Source organism: Ammospiza nelsoni, chromosome 10 (assembly GCF_027579445.1).
Source record: "Ammospiza nelsoni isolate bAmmNel1 chromosome 10, bAmmNel1.pri, whole genome shotgun sequence".
Taxonomy (NCBI): domain Eukaryota; kingdom Metazoa; phylum Chordata; class Aves; order Passeriformes; family Passerellidae; genus Ammospiza; species Ammospiza nelsoni.
The window spans coordinates 4,806,045-4,825,101 of record NC_080642.1 but is presented as its reverse complement, the minus strand read 5'-3'; the positions used below and the strand labels follow the sequence as shown (position 1 = coordinate 4,825,101).

The window sequence follows — 19,057 nt, the reverse complement described above, 5'->3', positions numbered from 1 at the left end:
AGCTGCTGGGACCTTCCCCTGCTCTCCGGGGCAAAATTCCTCATCCCAGAGGAATATCCAGCGTGCCAGGCTCTGCACCCACCCACTGCCCCGAGCACACCGCGTGTGAGGAGTGAACAGGGCTTTTTGGGGAAGTCTGGAACTTTGCAAAGGAACTTGTTTGCCAGAGGGATGGTGTTTGGGAGCTTCACATCACTGTGACCCGGAGCAAGGATCCATCCTGGGAAAGGCAGCATGAGGCAGCATCCCAGAGGGAATGGAGACACTTCTCCAGCTCTCAAACACGAGGCAGAATCCCAGAGGACATGGAGACACTTCTCCAGCTCCCAAACACTTCTTCAGGTGCTGGTTTGTATATCAGCATTGCCGAGCACAAGGACACTCAGAAGTTCTCTCCCTGACCCCACCATACTTAAAACAAAACCAAACCCTTACCAATGCAGCCCAGCTTGGCACACCCTGGGGCAGGAATAAATCCCAGCTGTTTGCAGGACAGAGTAAACTGAAGGAATAATTATTCCCTAAAGTAACAGGGAATATCTGGACTTATTCTAGGCCACACTGGAAAATGGGCAGTTTGAAATCTTTCAGGAGAAAAGGCATGGACTGCTCAGCTCCTCAAAAATAATATCTACCAGTACGGGAACAGCCGAAAGGAGTTTTAATTTCAGTACTCAAATACAGAATTATTGGACACTATGTAATTATTTATTATTATTTATTTATATATAAAAATATTTAAAATATATGTTATTTATGAAAATAATTTAAAATTGGGTACATTGTGAAGTACCCAAAAGCCCACCAGAATGGAGGTCTGACAAAGCACACCCATGGGCTCCAGCATGTGCAGAAGACAGGGTTATGCCCATCTCTGCAACTTCCTCTGAGTGAAAAGTCCTCCTGAGCCATTTACTAGTTTTGGCACACACCATTTTTAATTTTTATGTACCATTTTTAATTTTTACTGCACTATTCACATGGGAATCCCGCTGAGGCCCGCAGCCCCACCTGCTGTGCCTCCTTGGCCTCACTGTGCCCTCCCACACGCTGTTCCTGCTCCATGCTCAGAACATCTCCACTAAACAGCTCCAAAATGCCTGAGTGGGACATGCATTTTTCACTGGCCCACTCTCCAGCCCCTGCCAATTTCTACCTCTTCTCCCTCGAGAAGGAAAAACTCCCTGAAAGGTTTGTAGTGAATCTCCGGGATGTGTTTCTCAGGCTAGAAACAGCCACAGAGATGATTTCCAGCACAGCACAGCAGTGTGGAGGCACTGAAGGGACGTTCAGCACGCTGGCAAACAGCCAGAGCTTTTATTTCTACAGTGGGAGCCTACACTTGTTCTAGAACTCCTTTACACACAACCTCCTTCAGCTTCACCCACCTGCTCCAGCACTGCTGCACAGCTCAGGTAAATTCAGAAGGGGAATTGGAAAAGAATCATGAAACCCAAAGCAAAAACAGTTTGTAAATGAGGAAAATATTTACAGATCTAAAATCCCTAGCCATAGAGTGCTATGGTAGAATTCCTAGCTACAGAGTTCTATGGTAGAATTTCTTTAGCACAAAAATAACAGGTGAGCATACTTCTCAGCTCACCAGCAATAGATTTAAAATGCAGACTATACAAAACCTAATTAGAAATCTTATGTTTCAGTAAAATATCCATTCATCAGTTCAGCACTACTAAAAATAGATTTTTTCCCCTATGCAAACTCTCTTTTACAGGTTGAGTTGTCTTTAAATTAATTTTTCCTCAACTCTTTAATGACTTCACTGCTTATAAATAATTGAAAACATTTAATTTATTTTGGATTTCTCTTTAAGAATGCCTTTTTAAAAAATAATTTTCCTATGCTTTTTTTCCAACAGAACAAAATGACCAATTGCTAAGCATATGGTCAATAAAACAATGCTGGCAAAAAAAGGGAAATCATGGAAAATCTCACCTATAGCACAATGCCTGAACTGAGAGCAATGGGCCAAACTCTCATTTGTCAGCCTGGCTGGTTAAAATTTTGCCAAGACTGCCAAACATTTAAGGTATCCTTAACTTTATAACAGCACAAACCCTGATATTGTATATATTTCTCTTCCAGAACTGGTATTGTACATTCCCCAGACTCACTCAGAGACCAACTGGTATTCAGATTACTCAGACTGGCTGGTATTTTGGATTCTATTGGCACTAATTGGAGAGGCTGGCCGATATTTCTAATTATCCTGGCATTAATAGCCTGGAAATAGCCTCTCTGCTCCTTCTCTCCCAAGATTTATGAAAGCACTAATGCTGGCATAATTATAGACAGGAACAACTGGCAGGCTGGTACTGGCTGCCACCCAAGAGCCTTACAGCTTTCCCAGAATCCTTCTCCTAGTCTTTGTACACTCGGCATCCAAGTTTTTAATCCTTCAAATAATGTTTCGTAAGTTGCTTAAAATACACTGTATCGTTTCTGCAAGGATTTGCAGTCCCCACATTGCAGAGGGAGAGCGCTGTCCCCTTCCCCAGCCTGGGGGAGGCTTCTCCTGCCTCCCCCAGCCTGGGCTCCCTTTTGTCCTCCAGGACAGCCCACCCTGTGCTGGACCATCCTCGTCTGAGGGAACAAGGACGAGTCAGCCCCACAAATCCATCCTGCATTGCACAATGCTCCAGCAGTGTTTAAACACCATCGTAGCTCGGCTGCTCTTTCAGCAATTTTGCAAGCTGCACACTCACCCAGCGCGGGGTGCATGGTTTTCTTTGGAGTGTGTTTACTGAAGAAGGGATCTGAGGTTTGAAATGGGTTTTGTTGGCTGAGGTCCCTGCAGCAGACGCAGTAAATAAACACGGGAGGAGGAAGGGGCCGCTGCAGGTACAGCAGGGCAGGGATGGAGCACAGCCCTGCACAGGGCTGCAGCAAAGCTCAGCACCACATCTGTGAGCAGCATGCAGCACTGGCATCTGCTGCGGCCACACCAGCACCGGCTGCTGTGCTTGGGTCGTGCTGGCAATAAAAAGGAACAGACTGAAACTCAATCTGACACAGAGCTGAGGAGCAAACTGTCAACAATTAGTGCAACACACCCTCAGAGCTCTGCAGAGGATTTACTGCGCCGGTTATGCAAGTAACTGAGTTTTCTCTATACACAAACACTCAGGAGGCAGAAAAGGACCTACAAAACATCCCTGAATTATACACACACCCCAGTTTTATGCAAGGCTCTCCTCTTGCAAGTCTCACAAGAGTGGCACAGCCACAGAACAAACTCAAGGAGGGCAGGTAAGTGAACAAACACAAACATGGAGCTCCCTGTACCCAGCCCTGGTAAATCACCACTGAGGTGCCGGGCTCACATTATCAGCTGGTATAAACAAGCACATCTCTGCTACCTCGAGGAATTTAAAACTTTGCGGCAGAACAAAATCATCCCCATTTATCTCTATGTAAACTTCACTATTAACTATCCATCATCAAATCATTAAGTAGTGTGGTATTGTATCAGTCTCTCTCTGGAGTAAATTAAAGTGAGCTGCTTACTGGGTAAGAATTAGAGCTGCTTTGAGCTCTGCACAGAACAGGGACACACACTGTGTGAGAGGGATGTCCTTGTCTCTGGCTCAGAACATTCCTGCCCTTTCCCATCGAGAATGAATAGGATACTCTGGCTATCCATATACACAAGAGAAACATTTATTTACTACCACTTAATCACACAACAAGCATTTCACATCTAATTAGCAACAAAGGCCTGGTTCTTACAGCAGTGCCAGCAGCATTTTTCAGTGCAGCTACAGTTTAGTGATTTTGATGAATGCTGGCATCAGGGAAAGCATCACCTCCTTTACAGTCATGTTTTCTGTTTGGTATATTTTTAATGCTATTTTTTCCCCTGATTAGCTTTTTGCTTACCCTGAATAATCAATCCTGGCACCAAGTCATCAATTCAGTTCAGGTTTTCGAGTTCAAAGTTCATAGCAAAAGAGCCAGAAGGTGAAGTTTTTCTTAATTACCAATTTTAACTGATTTTATTGCCAGAGAACTAACGCACCTGTGGTACAAGCATGTTCCAATCCCAACAAAATCCAGAATACCTGAGACAGGATCTGATCCTTACTTCTTCTGAGTCAGTGGAAATTTTCCTAGGATACTTCCAGTGAATCTGAGTGACAACTTGCTGAACTGATCTTTTACTCTCCTATTTAAGAATTAAGTGTCCTTCACAGCTCTTCAGGCATTTTAAGAGATAATAGTTTATTAGCAAGGTATGACAACTCTAATTCAAAGACTTGGATCAGTAAAGGGAAAGCATTTGTGTTTTCTAAGTAAACATGCCACCAGTTACATTACAAACTGATAGAAAAATGTAGGATAACTGGAATATCTTTATGTATTAACAACCTTTCAGAGTCTGCAGGTCAGGAAAAACCCCCAACCTGCGAACTAAACTGAAGCAGCAGCTGGATAGGGTGGCATAGTAACATATTAAGCAGGATAACCTTCTAGAATTTCCTACCTCACCTCACCCTGGAGTTTTACAGCCACAATTCATTTTCTGCACACACAACTGACACCACCTACACTCCTGGAGGCACTTTGGATGCTACACACTGCTCCTCTACCCCATAAAAGCAGAAGGAAACAGGTGAGATACTGCTGAGCATCTGACACACTCTGAGATCTGTCCCACAGACAGACATCTGTGACCCCCCCATCCAGGAGCACAAAGGGGCTGCAGGAGCCCCTCCCTTGGAGGGACAACTCTGCTTGAGCTGGGGGAACACACTGGTGTATCTGGGACACAACCGGAGTGTTTTCCTGGATGTCCCCGCTCCTCTCCACACCTCCCATGCCTGATGCCAGCTCTGTTTGCAGCCTTTGCACAGGAGCCTTGCAGGACCTGCGTGCCAAGAGTGTGGCAAGGGCTTTTCACACCATTCTTCCCTAGGAAGGGACTCTACTTCCTAAGCAGGCTGCCACTTTAGGGTATTTCTCCACCTTTATCATCTGACAGACTTCTTGCTCTCTGCTCTTGCAAAGCCCTCTCTGCTTTGCAGCCACGATTTCATTTCCTTCTGATGGCTGATTATTTTACCCCGTGCCTCACAGCTCATGAATGCTGCTCTAGCTGAGCTCTGGCAGTGTGCTCCCTGCTGCCTGGCAGCCCTCTCCTGTGCCCTGATGTATGTATTCCTTGATTTCAGCAGGACACAGGGTGGCCTTGTGGAGAAGGCAGTGCTTGTGCTTGTGTGGAGTGCACAGAACCAGGCTCGGGGGCTGCAGGGCACTGCAAGTGAATTCTCTTTTGTACCTGGGTGCCAGATTTCCAGCAGCTGAGTGCACATCACTGTCTCTCTGTTTTTTAAGATTTTCTAAGCTTTCTAATGTTGACATTCTTGTAGTGAACTTTCTCACACACTCTCTGTAAATAACTCATTGTTTTGCATTCCTTTATGGAAGAAGAAAGAGTTGATGGATTGTTAGTTTGACCAGCGTCATTGGAGAGGTGGCACTGTCACCCTACAATCTGCTGTCACTTTTGAAAAACTGTAAATGTTAGGGTCAGAAAATAAACTTCCTTTTTTTCCTTCACCTTGAGAACAGAGGTGTGTGCTTGTGTTCTCCCTCAGAGGCACAGCCTGCCATGGCCCATGGAAAAGTGACTGCAGCATCCTGCCAGCCACCACTGCATGGGATGGGGCTGCTGCAAACTCAGCCTGCATCTCCAGACTTTTCCTTTCACAAGCATTAATAGCAGGCTTCAATTTCAGTGGCTTAACATTGCATTTCTGTCTCTCATCAGAGAAATAAGAGACAGAAATCTCTTATCTCTTATTTTTCTAAAAAATTTTTAGAGAAGCTACACCTGTGGCATTAACTGTGTCAGAAGCTGCCAGCTACATTTCAGCCAGGAGTCCTGTCAAACCATTGGAGATGCACCAAATTAATTTGTGCAGGGCCATTATTCTTTCATCTTTCATCTGTGCTGGCCAGCTATCCATTATAATCTCAGATTTCAGGGCTGTTACTGAGAAAACAAGGTAATTAAAACAGGTAGACTAAGGGAATCTGGATGCCTTATTTTTTCCCGATTGGGAGCTGAACTACCATACACCAAACTGCTTTTGCTCTGTGAAAAATAGGTGCCATAAGTACTCTTTCTGAAGACAAAATTCTTATTAAAGAATTATAAGGACTTTAGAATTGCCCTATATATATCCAAAAGTATGCCTACGCTCCAATGTAGTCAAAATGAACATTACAGTATTTGCACTGTATAATTATCTGCTGATGGTCCTTCTGACAGGACTTCTGTAGCTTCCCTTTCCTTTGCAGGCTGGAATCATCCATGTTTCCACTGCTCTGTGCTGCTCTGCTCCTTCAGCTCCAAGTTACTGGAAGCTTTGGAAGAAATCACAAGTGCACAATCCAAGTGTCATGGGTCTAACAGGATCATCCTGGCCCAAGCTTATGGAGAAATCTCTTCTTATATCCTTTCCCAGACTTCACACTCCCCTTTTTCCCTTCTTCAGTGACAACCTTTGGTTTTCCACTATGAGCAGAGGGACAGCAAGTCATTCTGAAGTTGTTGTTCAGCTTTAGTTCAGGTTCTGAGGGTTTCTCACCACGCAGACCCCAGTAGCTGTGACAGTGCACACAACAATGTTTGCACAGTGAGTGGTTCCAAACACCCAACATGCAGCAGAACAAGCAGGGAATGTGTCACTAATGCCATGGTGGAAAACTATTCATAACAGAATACTCCCTTTAGAGTATTTTTAGACTACAAAAGACCTCAAGAGACATTTCTCAGACTTTACAACCAAACACCCTTTCACACCCTTCATTTCCCCACTCATGACTTTTATTTACATGTTGTCCAAGCCCTTTCTGTCATCCAATTTATTCTTTTCCTTTAGAGATAAAACTCCCTGACTCATGCTTTCTGCAGAAATATGACTTGCAGAAAGGAAAGGGGGCAGAAATTAGGGGACAGACTCACCAGAATACACTCCCAACAAATGCTGCACATCATCTCTCAGGGCACTCTCCCAACAGCCCAGTGCTCACTAACCATGGAAGATACTTAGGAGAAAACTTATTTCCTTTTATGTCTGGAAGGAGGGTAATTGCCAGTACACAAAGGACACTTATTTTGACCCTGAGTACATTTCTGTGGACAGGTCTGCAAGATCATGGTTCTATTTCTCTAAGGCAAGAACAAGTGTGTGTTCTGCACTCAGAAAGAGATCACGAACAGAACTATAAGATACATCACAAGTAATTAAATAGCAAGTAATGCTAATTAAGTAAAGTACACCAAATGAGTGATAAAAGATTTCAAGGGCACAGAAACAGAACATTGTCTCTATACAAAATAAATTGAATGGAAAGTTTCCCCCCCACTGCCTCTTTCACCTTTCCAACTCTTTACCTAATGCCATCAGGATTTCATTTTCCCATTTCTACTTTCTCCTGTATTTAATTACTTTTCTTTACTCAGCAAATCCTTGTAAAGTCTGAGTGCCATTTATTTGTGTATTTATTTCAACCACTTACTACTTACCTCATCCCACTCCAGAAGGTAGCTGGTGATTTTTGAACCATTATCAATGGGTGCCTACGAACAAAAATAAACAAAAGGTGATTTGGGGAGTAAGAGAAAACAGCTTCACCTCCCCCAGGCAAATGAGCACAGCTTCAAGTGAAACCAAAGCTTTGCACATGTCTTGGCAATCTCTTAACCAATGCTGGGAAGGAGCTGGACATAATGAAACACACACATTTTAAAAGTCAGGTCGGTGCACAGGAAGGGATTTGTCAGAGCAGAGCAAGTTCAAGTCCCTTACTGCAAAATGACTGTCTCAGCTTTCAATTATTTCCAACACTTATGCTCACTGTCAGAACTTTTCCCCTGCTCTGCCTGAACCAAGCGTTACCCACCTTCCACTGCAAGGTTAAGGAGCTTTTGGTCCTGTGTGAGGCTTTGGGAGGGAAGGGGCTCTCTGGTGCTGAGCTGTGAGTGGTGAAGCTGACTGGCTCTGAGCAGGATCCTTTGACTGAGTTGTACGTTGCATATACCCTGGAACAGAATTGAAATGGGTCATAAATGTGCTGACACACAAAGTGGCACTGCCTTGGCCTCAGTGACCACCAAAGCACCCACAGCACCATCCACTAATGGCAGAATTTTCACAGCCCAACGGCTATCCCAGCTTTGCTTCACTTATACAAGAATGCAAAAAACATTACAGCAGAAGAGGAACAGTGTTTTGTGCAAATATTCCCATGGACCACTGAGTTATCTTCATTATCTTTTATTTCCACCAATATTTTCTTGCCTATTGCCAGGCTTCTACATACTGTGATAAAATCCCCCTTGAAATACAACAGAGAAAAAACTATCAACTTTAATGCCTGGTTTACACTTGATCCACATGTACCATGTTGAGTGCTGGTCTCCTCCCATGGCTACAGTTTTTTCCTACATAACTCAGGAATCAACATTTACTGCACCTCCATGGACTAGAACTAACACAGGCCAGCAACACTGCTGTGATAAACTAAAACTCTTCAAAGCAAATTCCATTTCAGGCAAATCCTCTATATGTCAGCAGAGAACATGCAGTGACAAATAATATGGGAAAGCAAATGGGATGTAGTTGAGCACTTCCTCATGAGGTGCTTTTCTCTGAAAAAGTAATGATGTTATTTTTCCCCTTCGTTTTTCCCCTTCACATTTTCCATGCAGCAAAAGAAAGTGCAAATTGGGAGTCTTCTACTCAAAGCAAAGTTCAGGCCATGACCAGACAATGACCTCTGAGTTGGCTGTAGCTATTGTGTGCTTGAATGCAGAGCTTAAGAAAGGGCAATTTCTAAATTTGTTTTCAGTAGATAAGAGTAATTTATGCACAATGACCACCTACATAGAATCAAACCCTCTGGGCGAGGCAGACAAGATCTGGTGCTGCTTTACACATCACCTGTTAGCAAGCAGGAGCAACAAGAAATGCAATTAATTAACTGAGCCTGCATCTGGCAAGTGGCACATGTGTGTGCTGGAAATGAGCGTGGCCTGGCATCCAACACACCCCACAAGGGAAATAAAACCATGTGAAAATGAGCTCAAGGGGCATCTCCTGCAAGCCACTGAAACCCTGAGCACTGAGGGCGCCACAGCAATACACCTGGAGGGAAGCAGGTGGTGGTTCAGAGCAAACCAGGCTGTTCCAGGCTGGAGCACAAGCACCTTGTCCAGCAGAGACAAAGCCCTGAGGGATGCTGCCAAGGTCAAGGAGACCCAAGGCGATCTGCCCAGTAACTGCTGGCCCCATAAATTTCTTTCCTCAACAGATTTATTTCTTCACAGTCAATAATACATAATGCAGTTTCAGTTGAAGGAAATAAAAACCAAAAAACTATGGTGGAAAGCAAACAGCTGCTGCTTCAGTGACAGCTTGCTCCACTACAAACACTGCTGCTGCTTTGCAAGGCTGACTGTTGTATTTAGTCACTCCTTTTTAAACAGAAGTTATTGTTAACTTCTCACAAACAACCTGTATTTGGCAAACCTGCAAGAAGGTGGAGGGAACTGTAGGCAGGGAGGAAGAAGTCAGCCAGGACCTGGGGCAAATACCCACAACACCCCTAAAAATGACTGAGACCTCAGCTGTGCATGGTGACCTCTCTGGTGTTTCAATTTGGCTTCAAAAGAGATGTTCAATGCTCAAAAGGAAGCTCAGTAGTGTTTTACAACCTTCTCCTTGTAACCATCCCTTTGCTGCTAAGGACAAGGCTCCTGCCCCATTCAGGAGCTGCATCTTTTCCTCATTTATGAGAAGTTCCTTCTGGTCTTGTGCTTCTACTTGAAAAGTTCATTTTAGGGCTCCACTAGAAACGATCATTAAAAAGAAAAATTATCTACAGTAGCAGAGCTAGATGGACACATTTTGGTGTTGGATTGGTTTCTTTTAACCCTCAGAAGCAATGTGTTGGTTCTTTAGTTTTACAAACAGGAGCAACCTTGATGTGAAACAGTGTGCCTAGCCCTTATCTGGAAAAACAGAAGGGAACAATAGACAAGAGTGAGCGGATTTTTTTTTAAAGGATATTGAAGGTAAGTGAACAGGATGTAAATTCAAAGGCTTGGTTCATAAAGTCTTTAAAAAAAAGCAACATGAGCAGGTAACACAGTGTTCAAACCATCAGAGAACAAAACTAGAATGTGTTAATAGTTAATGAATGTGTAAAACACATCTTCAGAATCAAAGAGAAATATGTTATGAAAACATCAACACAGTTCAGTGTGAATCCATTTTTTTCTTGGAATAAATGCTGAAGTGACTATGGTCAGATGGATCTGTATGCAGCAGCTTTACTTCCCAAAGTGTGGCCTCCTTATCAAAAAAGTGTGGAGTAGTTCCAGTGTTCATCTTACAGGAACTGAAGAAACACCAGGTGCTTGAGCCAAATTTTTAAATTACCTCAGATATCCTACTTTCATACATAAGCACTTCCAGGCCTGTTATCCATACAGAAATACAGATCATAAACTTATTTTTATCTCTCACTAAAGTAATGACAACACAATGAAAGATACTGTTCAAAAACACTCTCATAGTCCAAGATAAAATCTATGATAAAATATTTAGAAACCAATGAAAAACCCAACTACAGAGGTGACTAAGAAATTCTTGAACTACACTGTATATTTACTTCAAAGTCTTTCACTTTTATTCTCATATCATTGAAGAGTTTATATTTAAGTGACATTCAAATCATGCTGACTCACCTGACATGATAATCTGTTGCTGGCCTAAGGTCCTTCAGGTGATATTCTAATTCTTCTCCACTACAGGAAAGAAATCCAAATAAATCAATAAAACCAAATAAATCAATAAATTATGAAAAGCAATATCCCACATAGCACAGCTAGTGATTTTCTAGTGATAGAATTTGAAAGAAGAAAAATAATCCCTCCAAAGAGAAACAGTAGAAACCATATACCAACAATTTGTCAACACTTCACATTTCCTGAAAACTTCATAAAGCTCCATATGCACAGAAGAAAAGAAATTATCACACCAAGTTATTCAGTAAACTAAATATATGGGTTCATTTCAATGCTACCTCATATTTTGTTGATATTTGTATAAAGCTCATTGTGGTTTTCAACCCTCCCAGAGCCAAAAAGAGCGAAACCCAAACATTTCTTGTTGCAGTTTCTGCATATTTCCTATTCAAAATACTTCATACACAGTGACCCACTGAACTTCAAAGGAAGACGCAGAGTTTCTTGCACAACCGTTTCACTTATTGCTCTCTCCTCCAGAACCACACTCCCTGTGAGGACCACAGCAAGGAGACATTTAATTAACACCCAAACAGCTGGACCCAGCTCTCTTTCAATACCAAGACAACTTAAAGCAAAGTGGTTTGGACATTTTAAGAAATAACCAGCATACAATCCATTAATTTCAAAAGCAGCCAACATAGTTAGGGCTATTCTTTTTCCTTCTGGCTTGTTTGCTCAGTCATGTGTTGCCAAATCTGTGAAGATTAAGGTACGGGTCAGTGCTTAATAAGTAATAGCCATCTCATGTAAGAGCTTGGCTTATTCATGATTTTATTAAAATATGGGAAACAAGAAAGCTCTCAATTTAGCATAAAGAAATATCTCATAGCTACCCAGACAAATACAGGGAGATGTCTCAAAATCAACAGAACAAAATCCACCAGAATGCACACGCCTGCTGGGTCCCCAGAAATCCACCAGCAAGCCTTCTATTTTTTATTTCATATAATACAATGCTTGAAAATCCAGTTTTTCCCCTCTGAAACGAGTGCACCTCCTTCCAAAGACAATGTATTCAGCATACTGCAGACTCTCTTTTGCCTATAGTAATAACAATTACTGCTGCTCCTGATGGAACATACCACATCAAGCTAAGGGCTGCACTCTGGCCAGCAGCAGGAGACACATCACCACCAGCAGCTTTAAAACAGATGCACAACATTTCATAACCAGGAGAAAATGTGCAGCCATCAAGCACAAGAAGTACTAGAAGGTGTCCTTCCCACTTTAAGAGCTCAGCAGCACACACTTGACTATGGAGATGTTCACACTGGCTCACAAACAGCTGCTGTAAATGCCAGAAAAACAGAGTAAAATCAGGCAGCCTTTCCCTGGTTAATACCTCCTTTTTGTATTATCCAAGAGCTGCCTTCAGCATACCAAGAGGAATACCCTAATTCACAGGACATCTTAAGAAAGGAGATGGCTTGGTCTCAAGAGGTAATTCCTTAAATGCTCTATCACCTGGACTTTATTTAATGAGACTTGGGAAGGATTAGCTATTTCACAATAGCCAAGGTCACATCTCCAAATTCTCTTTCCTAGACGTCATTAGTGGGGGAAAAAGAAAGGCACAACACCATATGTGCTTGATCACAGAGTGAGCTCAGAGGATCACTGCAAGGAGACACAGAGAAATCCCTCAGAATTTTTACTGAAGCCTGCTGAGAGCCAAGTATTTGGGTTTTTCTGGGGAGCCTCTGTAACCTACTGACTGCTCCACTCCCTCCTCTGCTCATCTAAGACACCACAAGGCAACAAAGCCCTCGCATTTTTCTTGTTAGCTGAAATAACAAGATTTTACTCTTCTAAATTCTGCAAGTCCACGCAAAATTAGCCCATTAGGAAGGCAGCTCTCCTGCCTGCATGGTGTACAGGAAAGGTTTTGACATTTAGCACAGAAGAAAAGGTAACCTTTTCACTGGCAATGGGAGTGATAGCATGGCAGGCAGGATGTGCCATGTGCCAGGGAGGTGGGATGGGGTGGCAATTAGGGACCTTGTGACATGCACTCCACCAGATCCCTGCAAGCTCCTCTGGTGAGGAAACGTGCCTTTCTTCTGTGACTGATGGCCATGCCAGGATACATCCTGAAAAGCTCAGAGGATTCACTCCTAATGAAACAAAGAAAGTGTAAAAATGCTGGTTTTTACCTGTAAATGATCTTGTATTTTCCATCCCTCCCTTTATCTGATAAGGCAACCTCGTAGGTACAGGTGTAAGGCAAACCGTTGTTGTGTCTATCTGCATTGAGAAGGCCAGAGGGAGGTGACCAGGACAGCAAAACTGCTCTTGCTTGAATATTTGTAACCTATAAAAAAAAAACCATCAGTTAATCTGAAATCTGAGGAAAAAACACTATTCTGTAAACATTTGCTTTTTGCTTGCACCTACACAATTTCTTGCAAAATGGAAATTTCCGAGCTATAGTTGAAAAGTAAAGGGTCAGAAATGATCAACAACACAAACAAAAACACAGATTCATGGCAAAAAATGATCTGTAACAGATGAGGAATACAGAGAGAGGTTCCCCTGCAGGGAACTGGCTCATCACTGTCTGAGCATCCAGCAAAGGATGCCTCTGGAGGTACCTGCTGCTGTGGCCATTCCCAAAAGGTGTCTAAAACTAAATGGAACAAAGACTTCAACCTACAGATTGTTTTATGCACAATTATTTTTCTAAAGTTTTGGTTGGGGAGCTTTTTCAATGAAACTCTGATGGCTTTTTCAGTCATCCTGTTCCTTCTTGCCACTTGAAACCACAGTAACTCAACAGCAAGTAAGTAGAAAAACCCAATTCAACCTGAAAATTTATGTTGGCTCAAAAGCACAAAGGAAAATCATAATAGAAGTCCAGACTGTCAATTAAAAACTACGTTGCAAATCAACCACTTTGTGCCTTGATAGAAGTATTGTGTGTGATCTGCAATCACCACTGCAGGCAACAGCCCCATGGCAGAGGGGTAAGGAATTGTTTTTAATAAAACATGGAAAAAGTACCTCAAACTCCTGCACCAAACCAATTTTATCACCCCACCAGTGCCACTGTATTCTGCTGGAGAGCCAGGTTCACACAGCTGGCAGAACCAGCACCACCCTGCTCACCAGGAGAGCCACTGGCACATCAGCTGCGCACAGCCAGCAGCAGCTTCCAGAGAGCAGCCTTGTTATCAGGCCAGGAAAGAAGAATAAAAAATCACCCTGCCACTGTCTCAAAAGAAAACGAAATAAAAAGCAATAGCTGCACTTGTTATCTGGGAAAGGCAGCACGTTCTCACACTAGTCTGCTGAAATATCCCAGGGAAGCCTCAAAGTCTCCAAAAACTCAAATGCCCTGCCACCAACTCTCCACTTTCCATCATGAAAATCACGGTGTTTTTCCTTCTTAACTGTAGTGAATATATACAGAGTATTTTTTTAGTTAGCCTCCATATGGAGGAATCAAACACTGAGGGTTTATATTCTTTGTTTTTCCTATGCAACAAATTTCACTGCATGTGTAATTTTGACAGATTTTTGCAACACAAAGAGCAAGATGTTGTTATTTCAGAAGGTGCAACATGAATGCTGCAGGTGCTCAGTTACACGTTTTCCAACTTTTGTTGAGACAAGTGAAACCCCTTACCCACAAATTACTTGGGGAATGAAGAATCAGCAACCAGCTTTCAGGGACTGCTTGTTTACAAATCCAGCTTCTGGATATCTTTTATATAATGGAGAATATTTACCTTCTTGTGTGGAAACACATTGCTTCCAGCTGATGAGCACTGCAACCGTTGTGTCTGATACCCATATAACAACCAGATTCTTTCTGAACAAGTCATAAATCCATTTTTAACAGCCTGACAAGTAGGTGACACCATGAAATGTCTCATCATAAACACCATGATCTCAAAACTTAGAGATTTTAATTTATAGCAGCACATTTAAATCTTGCCAAAATAAGAAAACCCTTATTCAAGCTAATGTGAAAAATAAGTTATAAGGCAAAAAGGTTTAAACAGCATCAAGCTTTCTTCGTAAAAAACGTGGACGTGCAAATTGTTTTATGGATTTTCATGGCATTTCTTGCTTTCATGGCATTTTCTTATCATATTTTTCAGATGCTATGAAATCAATGTTTATCTTAAAATCCTGGAGCAGTCAACCCTGATACTGAATAAGATACCTTATAAGAATCTTGAATGATTCAAGTAAGACAAATAAATTAAATTTTTTGAGATGTACACATATATGTATATACACACACATATGTAAATGAAATTGGAGCAGAGATATGCAAGAGCTAAAAATCTGCATTTAAAATAATATTTTGATCAAAAAGCTGATTAACAAGATTCAAATAAATTTTAGGATTTTTTAACAGACTATGCCAGCTCAGCCCATCAACATGCAGTTTCTTTTATTATGGAAATATGCTTGCATAATTGTTTTTCATAAATTCAGACAGACTTGGAGCTGGAGGCAGGCTACGCTGCCAATGTTCTATTGAAATGTTTTTCTCTATGACTACTCCCAAGGACACACGTATATATTCCACATTCAGCCAAACTCTGGCCCTCCACGAACCTCAGCAATCTGTAAAAAGTTAGGGCTTGGGTTTCTTAAAATAAGAGAAAGTATCTTGTGGGCTAACTGCTAGGAACTGTCAGACTGTTACTCTGAAGCCAGCAGAGGATAAAAGTCCGAGCCCAGTTGCTAAGCTGCTGCTGCAGCATTAATTTCAGAGGGAAGGAGCACCCAGAGTGGCTGCTGGCTGCCTTGGAGCTCGTAGGTACACAGCAACTGCTGTTGCAGGTTTAGAAATAAACACCAGAAATGGTTAAATACCAGCCCTGGCTGCACTGAGCACACACAGCAAGTGCGGGAAAGCAAGTGAGGGGTCACTGTCTGCAAGATAAGTCAGAAAAGGCAAATCTGTTCCCTCCCTGGGCTGAGCACGTCAGCTGGGAATGGATTTATTTGTGTGGCTGGAGATAAAGCTATCTGCTGCTCCCTGAGCAACAGGCTGATACCATATCACAGTCACCTGCCAGAATCTCCTTCCATGGCCAAAGCCACCACTTAGTTTACCAAGGAACTCCTACCTGGAGCAGAAAGCACTAAGCTTTGCTGTGAAAAAAGCTTAGTTAAATAAATGGGGTTATGATATGTTGAGAATAACGAGCAGGCACTTGTAAAGCAGTTCAGTATCTTTGCCTCCATCTTTTCTAACTTACACAAATACCTTTCCAAAGGTGCAGACCTGCACCAGCCCTCTCCAGGCTGTAAGGATGTAAGCTGTACCATCACAATGGTGGGCTTAATGGGCCCTTTCTGAACTTGCAGACAGAAATACTTCACCACCACGTAAAACCAGCTCAATGTTCATTAACAGTGCACTAATTTCATCTGATAAAATATAAGCAGGCAGAGCATCTCCTCCCAGGCTGGGCAGGTAAACCTTGGTGCTGCCTCTGAGTTCCCCCAGCCTGTCTCATCTGTCCCCAAAATCACTGTGCCTGCTTTGAAGAGGGCTGGCTTGGCCTTTTAGCTGAGACCTAACAAAAGCTTCTCCCACAAGGAGTTCTGTAGGTCTGCTGAAAAGCAGAGTTAATTAGTTTCTGAAAACTTCTCCGTTTACACAGTAAATGCCTCCTTTCTGCTCTATCAAAACTCGGCGGTGTAAATAATTATTCCATAAAAGCCCCTGGGAAAGAATCCAACTCCTGCACCACTTCAATAAGGTTACAAGACTGATGAGTATCGGCCCTTCCCGTCTTTCAGGTAATGAAAAATGTTTCTGTACAACTTTCATTATCTTTCAAATTCCGGGTTAGCATTCACAGGCATCGTGTGGTCGGGGGCTCATTGTGTGTGTGAGAACTACACTGCAAGCAGCATTCATTTACTCCCTCCAGGGCACGGCTTGAAAGGCTTGGGGGTCAAATGAATTCACACTTATTACTGGGTTGAGATTCTGCTTTTAAATTATGGCTCTAATCCTGCAATTTTAGGCAAAAACCCCAGTGATTAAATATGAGTTCTGCTGCAGAGCGAGTCAGCAGGAGCAGGCTGCCTTTGGAAAGCCAGGCTGATGTTTGAGCTGGGCTTTGACAGAGCCCTGGTGATTCCCCATGGGGGGGTGTCCCCCCAAGCCCCTTGGCTGTCAGATGCAGCCATTTCACAAACCCAGAGTCAAGTTTCCCTCCCCTCACCGAGGAATTTGTTTCGGAGAATGATTACTTTGTCTGTGATAATGTGAATTAAAAACATATTTCAGTTGACATAAAACCATGGGGGATTAAAACCAAAAGGTGCTTTTTAAAATTCTGGCTGTTAGAGGGACAAAGCCCTGATTAAATTTACAGCTTGGCTGCACGCTTCTCAAACAGGTAACAATGCCTATTATTGAAAAAAGACCTTTCATGAAGTACTAATTTTAAAATTGTGTATATTGTGTACTCAGAGAGGTACCTGTATAATCCAGACACCTCCCAGTGATAGTTCTCATGCAGGATCTGCTCACAAGGCTAAACCTTTGGATGGCTTCATCCCCCATGGATGGAGAGAGCTGCCCACTTGGACAAATCAAACCCATCTGCTGCAGAAACAGCATCACTCACTTGTCACTGACTCACCACTGTGCTCTTTTCCTTTACATTGTTTTATTTTTCACTTGAATAAGATTCGCCAAGCAACATGACCAAGATGACTATTTATGCATAATATGATAGATTTCTATCAGATGTAATATTGACTGTACACACACAGAACCATTCACAGCAATTCATGATTTGTGAGAGTCCTGTGAGTTTAATTACTCACAAATGTCAAAGTTACAGAGAGAGAATAATAGATAATCTCCAACTTCACCTCAGTAAATGTCATTATTATTGAACCAGCATTTGCCATGGTTTGGGTTTTTTTTTTAATCCCAATTTTGGTGTGATTAAAGGAAAAATATTTTTGTCTGTATTTCATTTCTTTGTTTCCTTCTGCTTTAAGGGCTCTGGTTATCATAAATTTAATTTTCCAGATCTCAGAATCCTGCAAATTGCTCTAATAGCTTCTGTTCTTACCTCTAAGGATAAAAGTATGAACAACACATTTTTCTTGTCAGCTCTCTGGATTTTTGTAAATCACCTGGCTGTGGCTATTGACCAAATGAGTAACACTCAGGTGGGTCCTTGGTACAAAAACACTGACTCTATACAACAATTCTGTGCTGAGTGCTCTGGAGAGCACAGGAGATGGGCTGGGGGCTTTTTGGGATTTCTGCCTCCTCTGCCCCATGGCTGCTTCTCCCAGTGCTGGCTTGGACCATTCATTCAGACCCACAGTGCTCCTCTGGCTCTCATCTGACACACCACACTGGAAAAGGGCTTACAAGCAGGTTTATTAATAACCTCACCTGAGTGCAGTCACACTCAGCATTAGGGTTATTTACAGGGTGATTCAATTCCATCATAATTTACAGGCTTTTATGCCTCAGACAAACACAGACTATAGTAATTTGCCATTGAATAATAGAATTAGCTTAATTTAATCATGATTAAAGACATAAATTGTTCATGACAAAATTAAACCCAGTGGAGAGGGGGGTAAGAGCTATGCAAGTCACCCCAGTTCAGTGAGCTCCCCATTACAGTATGAATACTGGGAATTGTCCTCTGGAAACAGACAACTGGTGCAATTCCTGGAGTGGGCAGAGCCCTCAAACACCCATGAGCACAAAAGACCCTTCAGATTTATATCCCAGTAAAATGAGTTAGTGGCAGCAATCTGCTAAGGGAAAAAATCAGAGGTGCTCCCCTGTGAAATCACCAGTGTGTTGTGACACAATCCACTTTTCACATTGGCTATTGTTACGTTTGTGTGACAATTTGGGATCACATACCTGTGGTTTCTCCATTCCAGAAAGAATGTCTTGAACCCTTTTTGTTTCTGAATCAAATTCTGTAAAAGAGAGAATGTGGAAAGAGGATGATAAATAAATTACCAAAATTAAACAAAAATTTCAGTCACATAAATAAAAACAGGGGAGGGGGACAAACAGACATCACAACACGAGTAGCTGCAGACTGGGCTGTCCTCAGGCTGGCCACCAGGGCTCTGGAGAGGACAAATGTCCTTGTCCCATCCAGGGAAAACCCAGGGGAGCCACACAGGAGTCTGCCCTGAGCCCCAGCACCACCCTGCAGCCTCCTGCACCTAAACTGGGAAATGCCCAAGGTT

General features: G+C 42.5%; 1 protein-coding gene across 1 annotated transcript in view; it reads right to left on the bottom strand.

Moving 5' to 3' along the window:
- Nucleotides 1-19,057, bottom strand: part of FNDC3B (fibronectin type III domain containing 3B) — a 187,439-nt gene that overhangs the window by 49,618 nt on the left and 118,764 nt on the right. The window contains exons 7-11 of the mRNA XM_059479160.1: nt 18,720-18,778; nt 12,994-13,151; nt 10,778-10,837; nt 7,930-8,068; nt 7,553-7,606 (exon numbers count right to left, since the gene is read on the bottom strand). Coding sequence (XP_059335143.1) covers nt 7,553-7,606; nt 7,930-8,068; nt 10,778-10,837; nt 12,994-13,151; nt 18,720-18,778 — 470 coding nt within the window. The remainder of the gene's footprint in view (nt 1-7,552; nt 7,607-7,929; nt 8,069-10,777; nt 10,838-12,993; nt 13,152-18,719; nt 18,779-19,057) is intronic.